The sequence below is a fragment of the Boleophthalmus pectinirostris genome, unplaced genomic scaffold (genome assembly GCF_026225935.1).
Source record: "Boleophthalmus pectinirostris isolate CB_2022bp ecotype Guang Dong unplaced genomic scaffold, ASM2622593v1 HiC_scaffold_19, whole genome shotgun sequence".
Classification (NCBI taxonomy): Eukaryota; Metazoa; Chordata; class Actinopteri; order Gobiiformes; family Gobiidae; genus Boleophthalmus; species Boleophthalmus pectinirostris.
The window spans coordinates 37,229,429-37,253,183 of record NW_026571140.1 but is presented as its reverse complement, the minus strand read 5'-3'; the positions used below and the strand labels follow the sequence as shown (position 1 = coordinate 37,253,183).

Here is a 23,755-nt window from a genome sequence, read left to right as displayed (position 1 = left end):
CAGAAAATGCCTTTCTGTAAGTTTCCTTTTACCAGACAGTTTCAGGACACAAGGCCGCACCTTCATGTTTCCTTTTATAGTCAGTTTTTTTCAGTGAGCCATCATTTACAACACATCCACAGAGTGAAATAAATTTCCTTTCAACAAAAGCATCTTTATCATTTGAAACTCATCACATCAACGCTTTATTTATTTCAAACCACTTTGCACATTGCATAAACATGAATCAGAGCGCAGAGTAACGACGCACCCGCAGCAGTTTCATTCATCCAATATTTACAAACGAACGCATTTTATTTATTATTGCAATAATGATTCTGTATCCATAAACAAGACTCACCTGGTCTCGTAAGACTTACCTGGACTCCTCCGTGCTGTTTGTCGTGCTGATGGTGATTCGGGTCCCGCTGCAGTTTTGGCGCGTTTTCCTAAAATGCGCGGGTCCTGCGCCGATGGCTCCACACCGCAATTTCTTGTTGCTAAAAACGTCGCGCTGCCGTGAGAGGTGCTTCCTCTGACAGAAAGCAGCGTTTGAAGTGACACCAAGAGTAACTTTAGTGAAACTGTCAGCAAAAAAAATATAACGAGTTGGCTCGACTCGACTCACCTCGGCTCCCCCGGTGCCAGGTCCCTTACCTGTGCAGGTGAGCGCCATTTTTAAAAGAACCCAGCATTCATCTGTGCCCACGTGACCACGCCCACCTGGCCGGAATCACCATGACAACTATCCCAAGGTGCCTCCCCATGGATTTATCTATCTGTCTATCTATCTACCTATCTATCTATTCATGCTCCTCCCCGGGAAAGTTTTGAAGAGACTCTATGTTTGTCACATGCCAGGGCATTTTAGAGGTTTATAAAGCCTCAGCTCAATAATATAAACCTTTCTAAATGTAATAGGTTTAATTTTGACAGTGTCAGTGTGTTTGTGAACTTCTCACAGACATGAGAATAAAGTGTGTGCTTCACAGAGCAGAAAGAACAATATTTATGTACACAGTCTATGAACAGCACAGACACTTCAGGCTTTAAGCCTTTATCAGGACACAGGCTGTTTTATGATCATCCATGTTTGGATGCAGCACCTTCATTTTCAGTGAAAAATACCTAAGCTGTCTGTAAAACAAAAGGCTACTGCAGCTTTTCTTTAATTGTGCAAATAGAAAATACTTAAATGCTGCTTGTCAGCCTAAATTATCTGCACATAAGAGTGTGAGTCTCATATAGACTTGAAATGATTTTGGCCAATATGATATTTGACATATTTTGAGAGAACAAACTGTCTGTAATATGAAATAAGGCAACAGCACCAACAGTTTATTGTACAATATATACAATTTATTGTTTAAAACAGCAGCTGTAGTTTGGAGTCCTCACAGAGGACACTGTGCACGGACAGTCTTCAGCCTGAAACAACAGAAAGAAAAAGTTATTTTACATCAGACTGAGCACTGACCCTTAAAGACACATTAACCGTCTCTGCATGTGCATTTAAATGGTAAATGGTCACATTTTTCTATAGCGCTTTTCCACCTTCAAGGCACTCAAAGCGCTTTACAACAAGGAACCACTCATCTGTGGGAGCTGGAATCACACCAGCCAACCTGTGGGTCAGTGGATGTCGAGAATTGGATTCGAACCACCAACCTTCAGATGAGTGGGCAAATGCTCTTCCAACTGAGCTACAGCCGACCATTTACAGTTTTAAGTACATACTTATAGTTATAGAAGATTACGTCTCTCTAAACATTTACATTTAAGTAATATCACATTCACACTAGTTCAGTTTTCATGGGTGAACGGTGTAAATGTGTGTTGTTATAATGCATAGGCTGTGTGCTGTGTTTGAATAAACAACTAATAAAACAGGAAAATGAACGTTGAAACTAATAGAAGCACATTCAACCTGGGTTTTTTCCTGTCCCCATCAGAGAGTGGGAAATTCAGCATATTAAAGAAAACATTTTGTATTTTTTCTGGTATTTAGTAGTTGCATTATGGTACTGCAGAGGGGGTTGTGAAATATTTGGCTAATTTGACATTTTTTATCTTTTTTAAAAATATTTCTTAATTTTTGCAGGATGATTTCAGTGGGTTCTGTCTGTTTGCTCCTTCATCACGTCTGTTCCTCTCTCTTCATTCCTTCGTTTCTCACTCCCTGTCAAACTGCAAACATGTCGAGTGCGGATTTGATCATTTCTTCTAAGCTACACGTGAAGAGGTTGGTTACAGCTTTACTTTTCTGCACAGCGGAACTTAAGATCCACACGTACAGATCAGAATGTCTGGAAAAGTTCCCTGTCCCATATCAAACTCGTCCGTGTGCGCTGTGGCTCCTCTCTCGTTTTAATCAAAGTCAAGCTTTGAGCCCATTTTCCATGATGTCGTTGCTTCATTGCTCTGGTCTTTTCAGAGTCACCGCAAGCTCACAAAGTGCTGCTTAAACTTCAGGTCTGAATTAACTTTGGTCAGTCTCAAACTTATTTCTGTCATGGAACAAGTTCAGGCTTTAACTGGAGATGGAGTTAGATTTAGTTCAGGATTTCAGGATAAGCCTGGACTTGTTAAGCGACTTTGATGTAATGTTTATACACGACACTAGGCCCAGTTTAATATAAAACACAATTGTCTGCCATACATATTTATAGTAGGGGGTCCCTGCACCAGCTCTCTATCAGTCTGGGGGTCCCTGGCCTGAAAAACATTGAAGACCCCTGGACCTGAACGTTGAATCGGCCAATGATAAGGGAACACTATTGAAACATTCTAAAACTAATTTGAGATGATAATGTGTCCACTTTAAAGCACCATCTAAAGTCAAAACATCTTTATCCCCACACAGACCTTCTGAGCAGCTCCTCTGTCGACACTTCTGTGGTGGTTTCTTCACTCTCTGTGTCACTGTCCGAGCTGCTCTCCTCTTTCTTACTCTTCTTCTGTTTTCCTTTGTGCTTGTGCTTCTTATGCTTCTTCTTCTACAGAAACAGGAGTTAATATTGTGAGTTCAGACAAATAATATAGTGGCTTGACTTTTTGCTCAAAGAACTAGCCTACATAAAAATGATTAAGTAAGTAAAAAAAATTAAGTAAATGGGCTGAACCTACATATATGTCTACGTATAGGACAAAATTTATGTCCACAAAACAAAAAGCAATAGGTCTAAACCATAAATTACCCCCAAACCAAGACTAAACAAGGTCTGTAAGGCTACTAAAACTACAACTACTTAAAATTCACTACAAGAACAGGACTAAACAAGTTAAAATTCAGGTCTAAACTGCTTGCACATGCACCAAATCAAAAACAGGACTGCTACATTATATTAATCTTGTACAGCTCTTTTCCAAACACAATTTTGTACAATTCAATCCCTATTCACAGGGTTCCCACGGTCATGGAACTCCTGGAAATATCATGGCAATTGAAAATGTAATTTTCCAGGCCTAGAAAAGCCATTGAATTTTTTTAGACTGTTATGTAGGGATGTAACAATAACCAAAATATTGTGATATTGTATCATCAAAAGTATCTCAATAATATCGTGAACCATCATAATATATCGAATTACACACAAAAAAAACAGAGGGCACTACATCGACCATGATCCTTTGCTCCATTTTTTAGCCAAAATATCGCAATAAATACCGTACTGTGAGATGCATATAGTGAAAATATCGTACTGTGAGATTTGAATATTGTTACATCCCTACTATTATGATGATTTACGAAGTATGCGCCTTTTGTTTAAAAGAGACGACAATAAATGCACTGACAGTATTTTGAAATTTAAAAAAAACTATAAAACCAAACCATAAGAATCCGTGTATCATTCGTTCATTCGTTTTTCAATATAAAACCAAAAATAAGAAAACGAAAAAACAACAGTTTTCTTCGTTATTTGTCTCCAAAACCAAAATGAAAAAACGGATAACGATTCGTTTTTTCAGTTTTCGATTTTGTGTTTAAATGAAGAATGGAAAAACGGATAACGGCCGTTTCCCGTTTACGTGACTTCCGTGACTGCGATGCCGAACTTTTGCACCGGGTATGGACTAAACTAGGACTGATCCAGGTCTGAGACCAGACCGGGACTAGAGCGGGACTGGGTGGACTCCAAGCTTTGACTCTGAGCCTCCGCGGGGTCCGAGCCTCAGCTTCGAGCTCCGGCCCTGTCGTGGGCTCTGAGCCTCCGGTCTGGTCTCGGTCTTGTCTCTGTCTCAGGCCCGCTCTGGTCCCGGTCTGGTCCCAGTCTCAGTAGCGCTCTGGTCCCGGTCTTGTCCCGGACCTGGTCCATTTGAACCAAAAGCTCTTAGTTCAGTTCGTTTTCGTTGGTGTAAAAGCGTCATTTGGATGCTTTGCACCACCTCGGAACCAGCCGCGGTCTCAGTTCCGCTCTGATCCCGCTCTGGTCCCAGTGTGGTCCCGGTCTCAGTCCCGCTCTGGTCCTGGTCTGGTCCCGGTCTGGTCTCGGACCTGGATCAGTCCTAGTTCAGTCCGTACGCGGTGCAAAAGTTCGGCATCGCAGTCACGGAAGTCACATAAACGGGAAACGGCCGTTATCCGTTTTTTCCATTCTTCATTTAAACACAAAATCGAAAACTGAAAAAACGAATCATTATCCGTTTTTTCATTTTGGTTTTGGAGACAAATAACGAAGAAAACAGTTGTTTTTTCGTTTTCTTATTTTTTGTTTTATATTGAAAAATGAATGAACGAATGATACACGGATTCATAAGGTGAGTGGAAAGAGTTAACATTTCATATTTATCCCTAAAAGTTTGATCAATTCTACACATGTAGGGTGTCAAAGTCATGGAAAATTCACTTTAGGTCATGAAAAAGTCATGGAAAAGTTTTGAAATTTTGTCAGTGAAAAAGAGTGGGAAACTCTACTCAGTGGTGGTAAGCTACTATGGTACCTTATCAGTACTATTCTGATCCTATCCTCCATGTTGTCCCATCAAAAGTGAACGTTTACCTTCTTCTCCTTCTTGTGCTTATGGTCTTTTTTATTCTTATGTTTCTTGTCTTTGGACTTTTTGTATTTTTCCTCAGAACTGGGAGACCGCGATCTGGCCCGAGGATCTCTGCTGCTGCTGCTGCCGCCTAAACGAGGAAAACAAAATCACAATAAATCAAATGAAACAAGTTCATCAATTCATAAATCAGGAGTTACATATTAGAGGGCCCTCTTGTGTTTATTTAATAGAACACTCACATTACAAAGGGTTGGAAGTTAAAATAAAAGCATGGAACATCAATGAGCCTCAATGGGAGGGAGATACTTTCAAATAAACCTTAAATAACTCTTTTGTTATAATAATATGATGTATGGTAACTCGAGCTTTAAATGACTGCAATACTGTTTGATAAAGAGCTTGGTGTCAACTAAATAAACTAGAGGGGTTATTACACTTCTATGTAGGATTAATTGCTAAAACATGACATATTTAGACTACCAAGCTCCAAAAAGTTGATTTTGCATAATACCCCGTCTTTAAAAAAAACTCACTCAATACAGAAGATGGAGGTGGCAGCTTTGGACCAAACCAATCTTGTTCTTTTCCAGTTTGTGATGCAGAGGGGGCTATGGAATTAAATAGAAAAACAAAAAAAAACAATGGTAGAATCAAGTTACTTCATTTAAAACTGATAAAAGTCAGTGTATAAAGGATGCACTATATAACTTTTAAGGTGGAGGGTCCGCTACTTGCTTGTTTAGTTTAGTTTATTAAGATCCCCATTAGGCACTAAGATATCAGTAGCTATTCTTCCTGGGGTCTCCTCTGATTCTTTAAATACATTTTACTGTATAATACAGACATGTCAGACTCAGGACCGGGGGTGAAATTTGGCCCGCGAGATCATATAAAAAATGTATTAGTGCTGACTTCTTCTTAGGTTTAATAATACATATCTCGAAAGAAGAGAAAACATTCAGATGTTGTTAAAATTGTTCAATAAATATTTCGTTTGGCCCACGACTTAGTCCCAGTTTTTAAAATATTGGCCCTCTGTGAATTTGAGTTTGACACCCCTGGTTTAATACATAAACTACACAGACACACACAGACTCAAAAACAAGACACGAAAGCTTGTGTAAAAATAAACAACTAATTAAAACAGATAATATCAATAACAATAATACATAAATAAACAATATAGAATCATTGGACAGTAATTAATAAAAAGAACAATTTTAACTTTTTTTGAAATAACTTTGTTATTTTCAAACAACAAGAATGGCTCTATGATGTGTTTCATAATTGTGGGTATCTGAGAATAAAGTTAATTTGTTATCAATTATTTCAAGGATTTTGGTTTTGGTTAAAATTATATAACTAATAAATGTTAATAAATGGTATTTCAGTCTTTACAGTCAACCAGAATTGAAATTTGGAATTCAGCTCGACCATGAAATGGAATTGTGCGATCAAAACTTCACAACGCTTTATGATTTTAGTTTTTTTTACCTGTGTTCTGATTGGTTGACGTGGCAGATGTGGGCATGGTTGTTACAGGGGGCGTGGTTGTCGTGGATGGCGTCGCCGTGGTGACAGGAGCATTAATGTTAAACAGATTGTGGGTCACATGTCCCTGCTCCTCCTTCTGCTCCTCTTCCCCCTCAGACTCGGATGAAGATTTCTCATCAGACGAACTGGAGAAAATGGCCTTGAACACGTCCATGGGAGGTCGGGTCTCCTCCTCTGCCTCAGAGTCAGAGTCAGAGTCCGAGTCTGAATCAGAATCACTGCTTTCCTCTTTACTCTCTTTACTCAACTTCTCTTTAGTCTGTGAGGAAAAGACATTATATTTTTATTTGTACATATACATACACCTTATTGACACCTGCCTCTTGCTATTTTTGCTACTTATTTTGAATTTTCATACTGTGACGATATCGTATTGTGAGACTTGGATATTGTTATACCCCTACTATTTATATTTTTTGTTTGCTCTTTATTATTTACTTCTTAACCTTTATTTTACCAGGCAAAATATTAAGAACAAATTCTTATTTACAATGTTGGCCTGGGCATGCCAGAGCAGCCAAGGGAAGGGGAAGGGGAGTTAAAACAATTAAACACTCAACATCATTCATTAAAACATAAACAAACATTTACATCAGTCTCTAAAAATCTCCTTTCCTTTCATTAGTAAAACATTTACACATGTCAAACATGTTACATTATTTATTATTTATTTCCCTTGTGAATCAATAGAGTTTGTCTAAGTCTAAGTCTAAAAGCAGTGAGTTTACATTATTTTATATTAAATATCATACTTTTTGTCCTTAACAAACTGGAATTGTTTTGCTTTCCATTAGTTGACAGGACATGTGATAGAAAAGGTTGAAGAAATGGTTGTCATCCAGGCAATGTGTTTGAAAGTGAGATATTTCATTATTACTACTGGCTGTTACAAACATATTAGGAACTACTTTTCAGAAGAGATAACTGCACTAACAAAAATTCATATATAATTTTTGTATGCTTTCAGCTATTTTTAGAAGGGCTATCCCTAGAATAGAAATGTTCGCAGAAGCTAAAAAAACCCACTGTAAGCCAAAAAACAAATGGATGTGACGTAAAGGTTTTGCATTATAAGCTCACGTGACTTTCAAAATAAAGTTCTTCTTCCTCAAAAATTCAGTCTGCAATAATGTTTTCTTTAAATGACAGTTTTAGAATGAAGTAATGCAAAAAATATTTTTGCGTGTGTGTGCAAAAAACACTAAAATGCCCTACTTTGTGACTGTAAAACTTTTCAAGCTTCTCTAGAATGAGTCACTTGTGTTAAAGCTGCTGCTGGTGTAAAGTGAAGTGTGTAAACTTTCTTATTAAACCTACATGTTTATATCCACTTTAAATCAATAGTAAAACAATTTAGGAAGTTTTATGCTGCTGTAATTCAAAGAGTGTCATGTGGTTTAAGACCCTCACCTCTGTCCGTGTATCCGATGACTGGTCTTTAGTGTCTGGAGCAGGTAAAGCCAGATTCTCTGTAGTCCTGGTCTGGTCCTTGGTCCCGCTCTGGTCTGGTCCGGTCTCAGAGCTCTGGTCTCGTGCGGCGCTCAGCATCTCACTCAGAGCATCACTGTCCTTCATTTCCTGTGACACGTCCCATCGAGACTTCTTCACCTCCGGAGCTTTTGGAGGAGCTGAGCAGAGGAACAACAATGAGACAAAAATTCACAGGAATCTGGGAAAGATTCACCATTTAATTAAGCACTATTTACTGGCATTCAAATATTATCTTGAGTGCCCTTGTTCTGGCATTTCATGTTTTAGAACTTTAAATAATAACCATGTATAAAACCAGCCTTTTTTTTTTCAACTTGGACGCTCCCAGTACTGGAATCTGGTGTAGGGCTCCATCTACTGGCAGCAGAGGGAATTGCATAGGGAAAACTAACGTTATCCAATTAAAGGAACATTAATATACACACTCAGTAGTCATGAATGCAACTGCATTCATGCAAGAAATGTTTAGCAGAAGTCTGACAAAACTGCACTTTTTAAAACTGCACAGGTTTTAAAAGCTCAAAAAAATCAAAATTCCAAATGATGTGTCCTTTAATTCTACATTGGCCTGGTTTATTGGTGCTTTGAAGTTTGAATCAGATATTAGTGAAGTTGTGTCATCAGCAAACAATATTAGAGATCATCAGATATCAGCTGTTTCTGTATAATCAAAAAAAATAAAATAAATAATGGGCCTAATATGAAACCATTAATACATAAAACTGGGAGGACTTACAAATATAGTTCAACGAATAACAAATGTGAATCGATAAACGTAGTTAAACCCAAAATGTATTAAAAATATAAAGTAATAATTAAAAAATTTACCTGGAGGCTCTCTGCTCTCAGGGACAGTCAGGAAATTAAACACTGAAAATTTGTCCCGTTTCACTTTGGGCAAACCCACCAAACCCGACCTGTGACCAACCAGACAAAAGAAATACTGATAAATATAAAGGTAAGCACAGAACTAGTCAAATCGCAGGAAAAAAAATACAATGTACAATAACTTTTAGTCCAGATAATAAATCCAATTTAAGACTAAAAACTGTTTTGGTGAACATTGGATAATAATTATCTTTGGTGTGAACTATTTTGGGTTTAGTTGTACATAAAACATATAAATCCGGTCTTACTCTGGATAAGGGTCGGGGATGTTGAAGCGTTTGCACAGCAGTTTGTCCGGATGCCACTCAAAAGTTTCTCTGGTGAGTTTCCCAAACATCTTCATCTTCACTGCGGCCTGTTTATCGTCCAAATCTCCCTGAAAGAGAGGATTCGTTTGTAAGAGTTCATAATAAAACCAAAGGAGATTAAAGATGCCAAATACAAAACCAGACCAGATTTTCAAAATTCCAAACTGGGACACACTCGGGTTTGGGATGGTTGATGTAAATAAAAATGTGAAAAGAGAGCGTAACATTGTCCATTCTCGACTCATTTGTGGGTCATAATCTGAGGGACTTCTGTCGGTACCATTTTCAATTAAAGTTTTTTGTGTTTTAGCTTAACAAATGACTCTTCGTAGGTAACAAATTGGTTAAAAATAGGGACAACTGGGACATTTCTTACATAAAACTGGAACAAATCAGTGGTTTTGGAGAAATCTGCTGAGACAGGGGACACGGAGCTCAAAAATCCTTGTATCATTCGCTCAATCGTTTTTCAAAATAAAACAAAAAACAAAAAAACATTTTCTTCATTATTTATCTCCAAAACAAAAATGAAAAAACAGATAATGATTTGTTTTTTCAGTTTTTGATTTTGATTCAGTTTTTGATTTTTTATTCAGTTTTGAATAATGGAAAAAAAGGATAACGACCGTTTCCCGTTTCCTTGACTTAAACTGCGATGCTGAACTTTTGCACAGTATACGGACTGAACCAGGACTAAAACAGGACTAAAACAGGACTAAACCAGGACCATTTTCAGTCCTGGCCTCAGTCCTGGCCTCAGTCCTGGCCTCAGTCCTGGCCTCAGTCCTGGCCTCAGTCCTGGCCTCAGTCCTGGCCTCAGTCCTGGCCTTGTCTCGGTCCCAGTCCCGGTCCCGGTCTAGGTCCCGGACTGAGTCTTTGCCTGGTCCTGGTGTAAGTCCTGGTCTCAGCCCCGGTCTGGTTCTGGTTTGGTCCTGGTTTAGTCCTGGTTCAGTCTGTATGTGGTGCAAAAGTCCAACATCACAGTTTAAGTCACGTAAAAGGGAAACGACCATTATCCGTTTTTTCCCCATTATTAATTTAAACGCAAAATCGAAAACAGAAAAAAACAAATAATTATCTGTTTTTTCATGTTGGTTCTGGAGACAAATAATGAAGAAAACAGTTGATTTTTCATTTTCTTATTTTTGGTTTTATATTGAAAAATGAATGAACGAATGATACATGAATTCTCAAAACTGGGAGTGTCCTGGTCCCGTCTATTGACTCTTCTTCTCCTCAAACTGCCCTGACACAGATCTGCAGACGCTCCCCTCCCAGTCCTTCTGTTAGACTGCAGTAAAAATGTAAATGTTGCTGCAGCAAATCTGTCTCTTAAAAAAACTGAACATTCGCGTGATGTCGTGTTACCTCTTCGTCTCTGTTGACCTCCACGGTGTCATCATCATCGTCCTGTTTGCCCCTCGTGAACCTGGACGAGAGGAAGGAGGTGGACGGCCGGTACAGGATGGACGCCCGGACAAACTCGTCTCTCTCCCGACTCCTCTCCCACTCTGTCATCTTACGGTCCAGGCTGTGCTCCAGGGCATCTGACACAAACACAAAGAGAATTTTAGAATTTTAGAGTGGTTTGCATTGGTTAAACTAAATTCAGTGATTAACTGTTGCCCTGAAAAAGTCTGTTTTCCAAAATTATTCTTCTATATTGACAAACTGTATATTGTGTACATCAAGAAGTGACTAAAATCATTGTTATAACTACTTTATGTTGCTTGTACTACTTTTGGACACCTTAGTAGTAAATTAATTGAATCATTTCTGAGCATGAAATAAACTGGCAAAAGGCTCAAGCCATTTACAAACAAAATAAATTAGAAAGTGTCAGGTGAATCTAAAAAAAAACAAAAAAACAGAGGAGCTCTTCTATATGTACTCGGTAGAGTGAAGAAGAAACCATGTTTGTTTCACATCCGTATTAGAATTACCTTGTAAATTTGATAGTAATGCCAACAAAAACTCATTTGAAAATAATAACTAAATAACTAAAATGCTAACTATGAGAGATGGTACAAAATCTGGTGTCAGAAGATCTCATGAGACAAAATTGCCACAAGATCATGCACACATGAGAAAAATGACCTTGTGAGATTTTTATCCAAGTGTTCACATTTGAATTGGACAAGAAAGGGTCACGTGTTGGCGAGTTACATCTCTTACATTTCCAAAAAGCTGCACTAGAATGGAAACAAAAATATTAAATCAAATAAATAAAAAATTTTGACACTGAATTGTGAAATGTTTATATTAGAAATTATGTTAAAATCTCGTCTTGTCTCGTTCTCATGGACCCAATCTTGTGTCTCGCCTCCTAGTGGAAATTGCGTCTAATTTTGTCTTTGTCTGGTTGTTTTCAGTCTCTTTTAAAGCTGCACTGTGTAACTTTTCTGGTGGAGGGTCCGTCACCTGCTTCTCTTTATGGAGATATTGTCTCGGATATTCCACAGTATGGCATTACACTTATTTATCTCTCTGAAGACAGCAATAAAATAGAAACAAAAACCCACGTTACTGCGTAAATGCAAAATGGAAACGTTTAATGCCCCACTGGGACATTTTAGACAAAGCAACAACATCTCCATGGACTCTCCTCCAGAAAAGTTACACAGTGCAGCTTTAATAACACCAATGATGTCCATGTTTAGCCGGTGTATTACCTTTGTCTCCTTGTTTGAGGCGGTCCAGGTACTGCTCGTATCTCTCCTGTTTCTCTAGGTTTTTCTCAAATGGTTTAAAAGTCTGTGCCGACGTTTGTCCTTTCCACGCCGATAGAGCCTCCTGCTGTTGCTGCAGGCTGAAACTAGGGGGCGGAGGCGGAGGCATGACGGTTGGCGCTGGCTTTGATGACGACGACGCAGGAGGGAGAGGAGAGGGCCGCGGTGTATTCTGGGAGTTAGAGTCTTTGGGAGGTTGTGTCTGGAGTCCGCTCTTGGAGTTCCTGATGTGTTTGAGGCGCTCTCTATCCACAGGCTTCAGTAAATCCAGAACCGAACTGGGACCTGAAATAATATAATAATGTTAAAGAAGAAGTGCAACGGAGAAATTACTATCCCGGGTGATTCTAATTCTTACCCTGCAGCGCCTCCTCTCCGATCAGGGCCCTCCTCTGCCCCGAGTCCAGCTGATGCCGTCCGGTCTGGGGCTCGTCTTTGACCATGTGCCCCCTGGAGGTTTTCAGAGCCTGGGCCAAAGCCGGGCTGACCCCCGACACGTGAGACACAAAAGTCCCAGGATTAAATCTCCGCACCGGCCGGTAGTCTCTGGGCAGCCTGGGAGGAGGGAAGATCTAACAAACAGACAAAATACATTACAAACATGACAGTAAGGGACTTACTGATAGCATTTGTTTATATTGTTATTATACGAGTACTCACAGTTTTCAAAGTTTCAGGTTTTTGGGCCAAAGTGAAGCCCTCTAAGATTTTACCGATGTATGACGCGTCTTTGTTTGAATCTGGAAAAATAAAATGTAGATGATGGTTACCCACCAAGTCATTTTTTGGCCAAATTATTATCATGATCATCATTAATTATTTCTTTTTTACACTTTATTTTTATTAGGTATCTTTCTTGACACTCAAAATCACCTTATAAATGTACAAATGTCTCATTCTACTCTCCAGACATTAGGTGGACAAGTGTCATTGGCTCTGTCTTCAACCAATCAGAACGGTTTTTACTGCTAAGTAAACAAAAAAATGTTTTGTTATTTTTTAACCAGTTTATTTTTCCATTTTCCGGAAAACTTAGAAAAATTAGTTGAGTTATTTTGCTAGTAATGTTTGAACTAATATAATATGATGCCAATATTTAGATCTAAAAATTGTGTTTTATGTAATATTTCAACCCAGTTTTCAGGTAGCATTAAGCAGCTCTGGTCTGTGCTCACCCTTCTTTTTGGTGTATTCCTTTGGAGCGGTCCACCCGAACAGTCCGTCTGTGGGCTCCTCGTCTCTGATCTCTGTGTCATATTTGGACATCGAGTCTCTCTGATAAATGTCCTCATCTTCATCCTCCAGAGCCCCCACGCCAAAACCCTAAAACACAACCAAAGGGAGGCCACAACGTGAATCATTTAGTATTAGAATTATAATACCATGGGGTTTTACAACTCAATTTACTTTCAGTGAAGGAACCCCAGAAACAGAGCCGGCTGTTATGGTTGTTATATTCTGGGCTGAGAAGAAGTACCCCAGCTGTAAAATACTAATAATACTGCAGCTGATGACATCAACATTCCCTGGGGGGTGAAGTTAGAAACTAGATGCACTGCTCTGTCTGAAGCTCTGTTCCTCAAATTAAACTTTAATCTGAGTTTTATTTTAACACAATCTGACCAGAAAGAACTGATTGAGTTGGAAGTACAACAGGTGAGCTGATTTTGTACTGAGCTTTTTTGTTCAAAATCAAACACACACGACAGACTCCCTGGCTCCTGAAAATGTGTTGTTTAAATCTAGTTTGTATTTTTTCTTTTTAGTTTTCAGACTATCTAAAAATTTATCAGGCTGTGTTTGCTAATGTGTACGTCGCAGAACTGTCATAAATAATGTTTTTAAATGCACTGTATAAAGTGGATTGCAGATATTCCTCTTTAGTAGAGTAAATCCCCTCACCTGTCCAGCCACTCCTTTGCGTCTGGTCTGCTTCTGTTTTCCTCCGAACAGTTTTCCCTTTGAGTCGAACTGTGGGTCGAAGAGGTTTATGTGTTCAGAGCCCTGCCCCAGAGCCAGGCCCGGGTCCAGACCCCGGTACCCCAAACCCTGAAGCCCCAAACGAGGAGTGAAATCCACCGGAGTCACGTCTTTGGGCGCAAATGTCACATTCTCCGGAGCAAACTCATCATCGTCCTCCTCCTGAAAGAAGATGATAGAAACATCTCACAAAAATGTTCAAAAAAGCCATCTTTGTGACTGTAAATGCAACTAGAAATTCATGTTTTTTCTCAATTGTGATAAAAATGGAGCAGTAATTGATGGATATGCAGAGACAGATTTCACTCACCTCAGAGCCCTCAGATCCAGCGGGGGGAAGAGCACATCCATACACCCCGAGACCTTCATGTGCCGAGATGAAAGTGTCAATTAGAATATATTTTTCTTTTTTTTTGTACTTCCTATTAGTGCTGGGCGATATATAGAAAAAAGAATCATGATTTTTTTTTTTTTTCATATTGATCAGTCTCAATTTTTGATTTGACATTCTTCTATCTTATTAAAAACATAGACAGACCTAAAGAGCAGTCAGGTGTCAGGATCACTACAGTTGTTTTTTGTGTTGATAGGACCAATAATTCAGGAGAAATTCACATTTAAAATTTGGAATGAGTTTGTACAGTATATTAAACCTAAATGCATGTGTGTGTTACCATTAGCTGACACATGTGCCAGCAGACACACGTGCATACGCTCATTAGTTTTGCTAGTAAATGGTGAGAAAATGGTCATTTAATTTCCTTAACTTGAATTATAATGATAAGAAGCACCAAAGGAGAGAAAGAGGAGAAAAGGTGAGGAGCTGGAGCAGCGAAGATTTTCGTCAGCACTACATGGTCTTACTGCCACACGATTGGCTGTAGACCTGTCGATTGAAATGGGCATGCCTTATCATTGAGATCTTACTATCTTAGGCACAGCCCTACTTCGTATTTTCAATTTCTAAAATGTCACCATGGAGAGGTCAACAACTATTATTTTTTGCACCTTAATTAATTTGTTACCTGTTTTTTGTTTCTTTGGCTTCCTCTTCACTCGAGGCCCGACCCCCTGTCCCTCTCTCCAGCCCATCGTCTTCAACAGCTCCACACCGATGGACGACCTGAAAAATACAAGAAAAAATGTCATTCAAAAACTGTGGTTTTACATTTTCATAATGACTTGGACAATTTTTTTTATGCCAGAAACCTTCAGTAAATTTCAATAATATTTAGTTATACAATCGGGTAAGATTTGTGCATTGTTGTTGTGAAATCTTCTTGTCTGTTTTGTGCAAGAATCTCATTTGCAAACAGATTAGGCTACATGACCAACAGGTACAGTTAATTCTGTCCCTAACAAATAAATATCAAACAAAAGGTAAAGAGAGATGTTTTAGTCTGTTTATACTTTAATATTCTGTTTCCTGATGTTCAGCACTTTTGGCTGTTTTAAATACATTTTGATTTGAGAAAAGTTGTATAAACTGTATTACTGGGCAGGTGCGATAATGTCCTCCAGCAGAGTGGCTCCGGGGATCAGGGAGGTCTGGGCGTTCACAGCTCGAGCTTTTTCCGAAGCCGAGTCTCTGTGTCCCGACTGGAACTCTGCGCTCCGAGTGATCTGTCTGGGGGCGATGCCATGCTCACCAAAATCCTGTTATCACACAACAGCATAATGATAAGTACTGGAAGTTGTGGACGCATTTGTCATTATTAGATGTTTGACTCTTTGTTTGATGCCAAGCAAATTATTTTTAAGTACATTTTGCTTACTTGGCATTTTCATTTAATTTTCTAAGACAAAATGGCAGGCTTAAATTTGTGTTTTACAATACTTTGAAGGAAACACCACAAAATTCACTTATGTATAGTAATTAATCAATCAGTTAATCATTGCATTTATATAGCGTGTTTCAAAACACCGAAAGCGCTTTACAGAGAATTATTTATTCATTCCAAAGCCTGTAATGGTAAGATATTGTAGCCACAGCTGCCCTGGTACAAACTGATGGAAGTGAGGCTGCCAAGCTGCACCGTTAGCCCCTCCGACCACCACCAACACTCACACACACTCCACTTGAGTGAAGTGTCTTGCCTAAGGACACAACAACAGTTTTTGACACTGGCGGCACTGGCCCACTGTGGCACCTGGAATTCCCAGTGACAATGCCTCAGAAGCCATTTTATTTGTTAAATCTGGCTTAACATGGACAGTTAGGCAGTCACGCTTAGTAGCCTGTAAAATATAAGATTGAAGCAGGTGGTTCCAATACATTATAAGACCAAAAAGGAAAACTTGCTTAAATAACAAAACATAAGAGAATAATTAGACAGTGGCATTACCTCCTCGTCCATAAAATCCTCCGGTCTGGCTTGCTGCTGTTCGGCTTTGCTTTGCCGAGACGACTTGAAGGTGGAAGGAGCCCATCCTGTTCAAACACAAAAACATATTAATTGAATGCTACATAACTAAGACATTTGAGCATAAAAGTCAAATGATAAGTTCACTGACCTTCTTTGGAGCCGACAGTATTGAAATATCCGGCAGAAAACCCTCCAGTGAACGCCCCATGGAACCTCTGGTATCTGCCCTTCTCATCCCTCACGGTCTGTTCGTAAATGGGCACCGGCTTCTTCAGAGGCTCATCTGTAACAACAAAACACGCAGTAGTAACTTGAGTATGGGATCAAGAGGAGAATACATGCATAATATATTGTTTAGTTTTAATGCCACAGATGTATAAAGATTTAGTCTGCTGAAAATATACAGTCAGTGTGAAAGACCAGGATTTTACTTTGGATAAATGTAGATCAAAACTGGTAATACAAATACTGGTACACGAAAGATTCAATACTTTTTTTATTTATGAGAAAGATTAATGACAGTTTTGCATAAAGTTAGTAAGACCAAGATATGTGACGTTATTTTGTAAACATAGATCAATCACGCTAAGATTATTTTCATGCACAGTTCTTCAGAAAATGCGTATATTGTACTTTTTTGTTTAAATACATGTCTTTAACATGCAAGTATCAAGTACGAACAACAGAAGTGACTAAAACATAAACGCAATCTCAACATTAAGGAGCATGTTTGAACTTTAGCATTCCGGCTAACTCGCTACATAAACCCACACTTTGCTACGTTTCCGCTTTGTTTAATCCACGTATAAACACACACGATATTCGACACTGCACTTTTCTTTAATAAAATGAAGTCAGGTCGTTATTTACCCTCTTCTAAAGGCTCTAAAGCGGTCCCATACGACACAAAATCATCCTTTTCGTTATCACTGTCCGCCGCCATGTTGCCTACAAATACTGCAGCCGCGGAGGGACAAACTAGCTAAACAAGACCCAGCGAAAAAGTTAGTGGCATCTTGTGGTGAAATCGGCAAATACATAGACCAAAAATAAATTATAATTAAGAAATATAAATGAAAAATATTAATAAATTGGCCACTAACCAAAACGTTAATTTTACTGACCTAAATTCTCAAATATTTCGGTACTGACGTCATTATTTTACATTACATTATTATTTTTTGTCTATTTATTTATTTTTATTATTTTATTTTATTTTAGTTATTTTATTTTATTTTATTTTATTAATACTTTTGTTTTACTCTAATGCTGCGTTGCCTATTGCCGTGAAATGGTTATTTGAGCTACTATCTTGGGAAAAAAAAAAGGTTATCTTATCCCTGGAGATAGTGAGATACTGTAGGGTTAGATAAGGACAGTGTAGGGCTTGAGTTTATATCTTTAGTTTCCAACCAACATATGGGTCATTGAGATACTGGACTATGCAAACGTAACAGGTAATGTGCACTGTATACATGTGATGTAACAAAAGAGGGTTGGAGTTTAAAATGATTATAGTTCATGTTTTAATTTCCAACTTAAGATGTATTTTTACAGTACATGTTTACGTGGCTGTGAGTAATAAGTAAAAGTGGACCAATAGGTGTAGTAGGCTAGTACTGCTATTCAAGCTTAAATAAGAAAAATATGTGAAATGTACATTAAATGCACTGAATACTTGTACATTTACTTTCTTCTTAATCTGATTGAAGTAAAAAAAATAATGATAAAATATTAGTAGTACTAGATAGTAATGCTAGCTGTTGCAATAGTAGTATTAGTAGTAGTAGTAATAGTAATAGCAGTAGTAGTAGTAGTAGTAGTAGTAGTAGTAGTAGTAGTAGTAGTAGTAGCAGTAGTAGTAGTAGTAATAGTAGTAGTAGTAGTAGTAGTAGTAGTAGTAGCAGCAGCAGTAGTAGCAGCAGCAGCAGCAGCAGCAGCAGTAGTAGTAGTAGTATAGTAGTAGTAGTAGTAGTATTACTACTAATAGCAGTAGTAGTAGTAGCAGTAGTAGTAGTAGTAGTAGTAGTAGTAGTAGCAGTAGCAGTAGTAGTAGTAGTAATAGTAGTAGTAGTAGTAGTAGTATTACTACTATTAGCAGTAGTAGTAGTAGTAATAGTAGTAGTAGTAGTAGTAGTAGTAGTAGTAGTAGTAGTAGCAGTAGTAGTAGTAGTAATAGTAGTAGTAGTAGTAGTAGTAGTAGTAGTAGCAGCAGCAGTAGTAGCAGCAGCAGCAGCAGCAGCAGCAGTAGTAGTAGTAGTATAGCAGTAGTAGTAGTAGTATTACTACTAATAGCAGTAGTAGTAGTAGCAGTAGTAGTAGTAGTAGTAGTAGTAGTAGCAGTAGCAGTAGTAGTAGTAGTAATAGTAGTAGTAGTAGTAGTAGTATTACTACTATTAGCAGTAGTAGTAGTAGTAATAGTAGTAGTAGTAGTAGTAGTAGTAGTAGTAGTAGTAGTAGTAGTAGTAGTAGTAGTAGTAGTAGTAGTTGTGGCCAGTAGGAGTCTCCATTAGACCACAAATGCACCAAAATGAATGAGAGGCAGTTTCTATTTCTGCAGCGTCTCTGCCTGAAGACAAGTTGTGACATAAACTTTATTTTGTCCTTATGCTGCAGTCAAAATGTCAGACACCTGAACACTATCTGTACAAAAACAAAAAAATACTTATACGAAATATCCTTTTATTTTAGTGTATTTTAAGGTGAAAAGTTACATAATGTGGCTTTAAATTGTTGTTGCTTTTTCAAATACTGAGACGATAAGCAATAAAAACTCATGTATGAACCCTGTTATCTTCAGTAACAGCCAATTCTCCAGAGGAAGTCAAGAGGTGTTGTATTACAAGATAGGAAATGCAGTACACTGGATAGACTTTTAGACCTGTGGTTCAATCTCCACTCCCAACCACATACTGCTGTTGTGTCCCTGAGCAAGACTTTGAACTCACCATACCTACAGTGTCTCTGTGCTCTGTGAGTGAGCATGACGAGCCCAGTGGAGGTATAATCACTGCATATGTTTAACTATTCAGCACCAGCAGCAACAGCTCCTCTCTCTACAATGTAAACACACGAGTGAAGGATCTACTGTTTAACTGCTTTGGATCATTGGGACAGTGCCTCATCAATAATAATATAAATGCATTCAGATTATATAACACTAACATTACATTGTTCATTCACTCCACACTCGGTGGTAGTAAGCTGCTATAGCCACAGCTGCCCTGGGACAAACTGATGGAAGTGAGACTGCCAATCTGCACCATCGGCCCCTACGACTATTACCAACATTCACTCACACAAAAAGTGACCACATTTCAAAATCAAAAACTGGGAAATCCCTGGTTTGGTTGGTAATAATAAAATTGTGAAATGAGTGCATAATTATTGACAATTATTATGCACTTGGCCTATTCATGACTAACATTTGAGTCAGCATAATGACATTTTCTTTGTGTTTTGGCCGTTTTTAAGCACCTTTTCTGTATTTTACCTGAACAAATGTCAATTTATGCCCCTTTTTATTGCTGTACGGTGGCCGTTAAGTGCAAAACACTTTTATATTTCACAATACACATTAACAAGTTTTTTGACGTGTTGAAAACAAATTTACGTTCCATAAAACACATTTGAAAATGAACAAACACATTTACAAAACATGAAACATTTGTACAAGCACCGAGACAAATTTACATGTGGTAAAAACACAAATACAAACCCCTGAAACACATAGAGCTTTTCACAACAACCAGAAGTGCTGCAAAGGCAAACGTCACTTCCAGTTAGCGGTTTTCTATGGCAAAATATTCGTATTTTCCAACAGCTTCATAACTCTGCCCCATCAGCAAATCTTCAACCAACAAGGTCCACAAAGAATAAACATTCTAACATGAAGAATTTATCCACAACTATCAAGGTACGAAAGATGAAAACGTAAAGACGAACAACGGCGATGCATTAGTGAACTACTGAGCAAAACTAACTTTATGGTTGTTTGTCATTTCCGCTTTTTAGGACATTCCCTTTTCGTCAAAACTTTCTTGTTAATTTGTTTCAGGGTGTGTGTATTTCTGTTTTTGCGACATGTAAATTTGTCTCTGCTCTACTGCATATGTTTTATTTTTTGTAAATTTGTTTGCTTATTCACAACTTGGAATTTGTTTTCAAGATGTAAATGTATGTTGTAAAATGTAAAAGTGTTTTGCACTTGCCGGCCCCCGTACTGTTGGCACGGCTCAAATAGATGCATCACGAATTTCAGACTTCCGGTCATTGCATACTGGGAAACCGATCTTTTCAAGTCTTTTGAACCATATCACTTTTGTTTCTGGTTCTGATATCGTCATATTTTTGTTTTGTGATTCAGACATTGTAATTGTGTGGTTGTTGAACGTCCTAACAGCGGAAAACGGGCTTTGGGTTTGGGTTTGCCAACTCTGTAGATGCAAAAGGGAATCAGATCTGTGTGACTGCAAACCTCCGTTCAAACTGTTTCCCTTCCCAACGGAATTGAAAAATAGTGAAAGGCGAAGGCGATGGGCAGGATTGATACACAAGAAGGACAAAAAAGGAAACCTGTGGCTGTCTAGAGTTTGCACTTTTTGCATGTGGAACGCCATCAATGCGGGATCCCGTTTGGTAAGCGAGAGGTACAGAAGACAAACAGACTGAGCTTGTTCGACTTTACAGCAACATCACGTCTTGGTCTCTTTGCAGTGGAAGGTGTTTCTTGGTGAACAGCTGGTGCTTTCTGCTTTGGCGTTGACTTTTTAGATTCGTAACCAAGCTTGAGTGAGGGATCGGGATTTTGCTTTGTTGGGGCTCCACGTACAAAATGTTCACTGCAAACTCGGGATGATTTAGGCAGTCAAAGATTACCTTTTTGGTCCTTCCTGTGGATCAGTACCGCCCATCGCCTTCACCTTTCACTATTTTTCAATTCCGTTGAGAAGGGAAACAGTTTGAACGGAGGTTTGCAGTCACACAGATCTGATTCACTTTTGTATTTATGAAGTTCGCAAACACATTTCTCAAGCTGTTTTCCGCTGTTAGGACATTCAACAACCACACAATTACAATGTCCGAATCCCAAAACTAAAATATGACAATATCAGAACCAGAAACAAAAGTGATATGGTTCAAAAGACTTGAAAAGATCGACTTTGTCAATAGACGCATCCCACTGGGAAAACAAACACGGCATTTTGATGCTCACTTTTTCAGAAAATCCTTCCCAGTATGCATTACGCAATGACCGGAAGTCTGAAATTCATAATGCATGTATTGGTCAAAAATAAGGACACCTGGGATATTTCTTGTATTAAACTGGGATAAATCACTGGTTTTGGATAAATCTACCGGGACAGGGGACACAGGACTCAAAACTGGGACTGTCCCGGGTAAATATCGATGCCTGGTCACTCTACTCACACGCCACATTCATACTTGGCAATGTGGGTGAAGTGTCTTGCCTAAGAACACAACAACATTTTTCTTTTTTTTCCACTAGCGCCCTCTTTTGGCTCCCGGTGTTCCCAACTGTCTCCCATCCAAGTCCTAACCAAGCCCAGCCGCTCCGTGCTGCAGAAATCCGGCGAAATCAGGCTTTGAACAAAAAGGTTTGGCCACAAATGTCCAGCTCAACCGTTGTCTCCCTCCTCGTCCTGCAGCTTTAGACGAGCCTCAGTTTCTCCAATAAATTGTGAAGGTCGACAAAATAGACACATTTTTCTGTGCGGAGTTTTTACAGAAAAACTTGAATTATTTAAACTTATAAACTTTGGAGGACGCCTGCTTTTCTACTCAACACTTTTACCCTTCCTCTCTCTCCTCGCCTCTTCTTCTACCTCTTCTTCTATTTCCCTCTCTCCCTACAGCCCCCTTCACTCACTCTCCCTACATCTCGTTTTTCTTATTTCTTTCTCCCTGTCTTCCCTCTCCTCTTCTCACTCTTGACTTTTCTCTCCTCCCTCTCCATCTAATTCTTTTTTTCTCTATTCTCTCTCTCTCTCCCTCTCTCTGTATCCCCACCTTCACCCTCTACCTCCCACAATCCTTCATTCTTCATCATCTCTCTTGTTTTCTTTCTCTCCTCTGCCTGTGTCCTTCTCTTCTCTCCGTCTGTCTCATTCTTTCTCTCTCTACAACCTTTTCTCTCTACTATCTCTCTCCTCTTTCTCTCCCCCCTCTCTCTCCTATCTCCATCTCTCACTTATGTTTTCTCTCACTCTCTTCTCTGTCCCTCTCTCTCCCTGCCTCTCTTCTCTCCTCTCTCATTCTTTCATTCTCTCTGTCTTCTCTCTACCTCTCTACTTTCTCTCACTCTTTCTTTCTCGCTCCATCCTCTCTATATCCCTAACCACCCACTCTCCCCCCTTCTCTCTCCTCTCTCCAGCTCTCTCATTCTTTCTTTCTTTCTTTCTCTGCTCTCTCTCTCTCTTCTCTCCCTCCCTCTCTCTCCTCTCTCCCTCTCTCTCCCTCTCTCTCCTTTCTTTCTTCTCTCTCACTCATTATTTCTCTCTGTGTCTTCTCTCTATCCCTAACCATCCACTTCTTCCCTCTTTCCTCTCTCCATCTCTCTCAGTCTTTCTTCCTCTACCCCTACTCTCTCTATCTCTCTCCTCTCACTGCTCTCTCTCCCTCCCTCTTCTCTCTCCATCTCTCTCACTCTTCCTTTCTCTCTCTGTCTTCTCTCTATCCCTAACCACCCCCGTCCCTCCTTCTCCTCTCTCCATCTCTCTCATTCTTTCTTTCTCTACTCCCCTCTCTCTCCATCTTTCTTTCTTTCTCTGCCCTTTCTCTCTCTATCTCTCTTCTTTCCCTCCCTCTCTCCATCTCTCTCACTCTTTCTTTATTTCTCTGTCTTCCCTCTATCCCTAACCCCCCACTTCTTCCCTCTGTTCTCTCCTCTCTCACTCATTCTTTCTCTCTCTGTCTTCTCTCTATCCCTAACCACCCCCTTTCCCTCTGTCCTCTCTCCACCTCTCTCATTCTTTCTTCCTCTACTCCCTCTGTCTCCATTTCTTTCTTTTTTTCTTTCTCTCTTTCTCTACCCCTTCTCTGTCTATCTCTCTTCTCTCCCGCCCTCTCTGCTCTCATCTCTCTCACTATTTCTTTGTTTCTTTCTTTCTCTGTCCGTCTTCTCTCTATCCCTAACCACCCACTTCTTCCCTCCTTCCTCTCTCCATCTCTCTCATTCTTTCTTTCTCTACTCCCTCTCTCTCCATCTCTCTCCTCTAACCACCCACTTCTTCCCTCCCTCTCCTCTCTCCATCTCTGTCCCTCCCTCTCTCCTCTCTCACTTTTTCTTTCTTTTTCTCTCTCTTCTCTCTATCTGTAACCACCCGTTTCTTCCCTCTTTCCTCTCTCCATCTCTCTCAGTCTGTCTTTATCTCTTTCCTCTCTCTCCCTCTACCCTCTTTCACTCTTTCTTTTGCTCTCCATCTTCTCTCTATCCCTC

At 39.2% G+C, this 23,755-nt stretch overlaps 1 protein-coding gene across 1 annotated transcript; it reads right to left on the bottom strand.

Moving 5' to 3' along the window:
- Positions 1-1,316: 1,316 nt before the first annotated feature.
- Positions 1,317-17,253, bottom strand: gpatch1 (G patch domain containing 1). Its single transcript, XM_055154974.1, has 20 exons — positions 17,167-17,253; positions 16,445-16,579; positions 16,276-16,361; positions 15,426-15,586; positions 14,956-15,053; positions 14,241-14,293; positions 13,853-14,092; positions 13,126-13,273; positions 12,611-12,690; positions 12,309-12,522; positions 11,894-12,235; positions 10,590-10,768; positions 9,162-9,289; positions 8,854-8,942; positions 7,945-8,162; positions 6,475-6,793; positions 5,514-5,588; positions 4,980-5,107; positions 2,845-2,975; positions 1,317-1,407 (listed from the first exon to the last, which is right to left on the bottom strand). Exons 1-20 carry the CDS (start codon positions 17,237-17,239, stop codon positions 1,374-1,376), a joined length of 2,931 nt encoding a protein of 976 aa, XP_055010949.1. The 5' UTR covers positions 17,240-17,253; the 3' UTR covers positions 1,317-1,373.
- Between the last annotated feature and the right edge of the window lie 6,502 nt (positions 17,254-23,755).

Bases quoted from the DNA above. Each gene is read 5' to 3' on its own strand.
- gpatch1 (XM_055154974.1), bottom strand. From the start codon at position 17,239: ATGGCGGCGGACAGTGATAACGAAAAGGATGATTTTGTGTCGTATGGG. The intron at 14,294-14,955 runs GTAACAAATTAA...CGGCACATGAAG, and splicing joins GCCAAAGAAACAAAAAACAG to GTCTCGGGGTGTATGGATGT. The intron at 14,093-14,240 runs GTGAGTGAAATC...ATCTTCTTTCAG, and splicing joins CTGGATCTGAGGGCTCTGAG to GAGGAGGACGATGATGAGTT.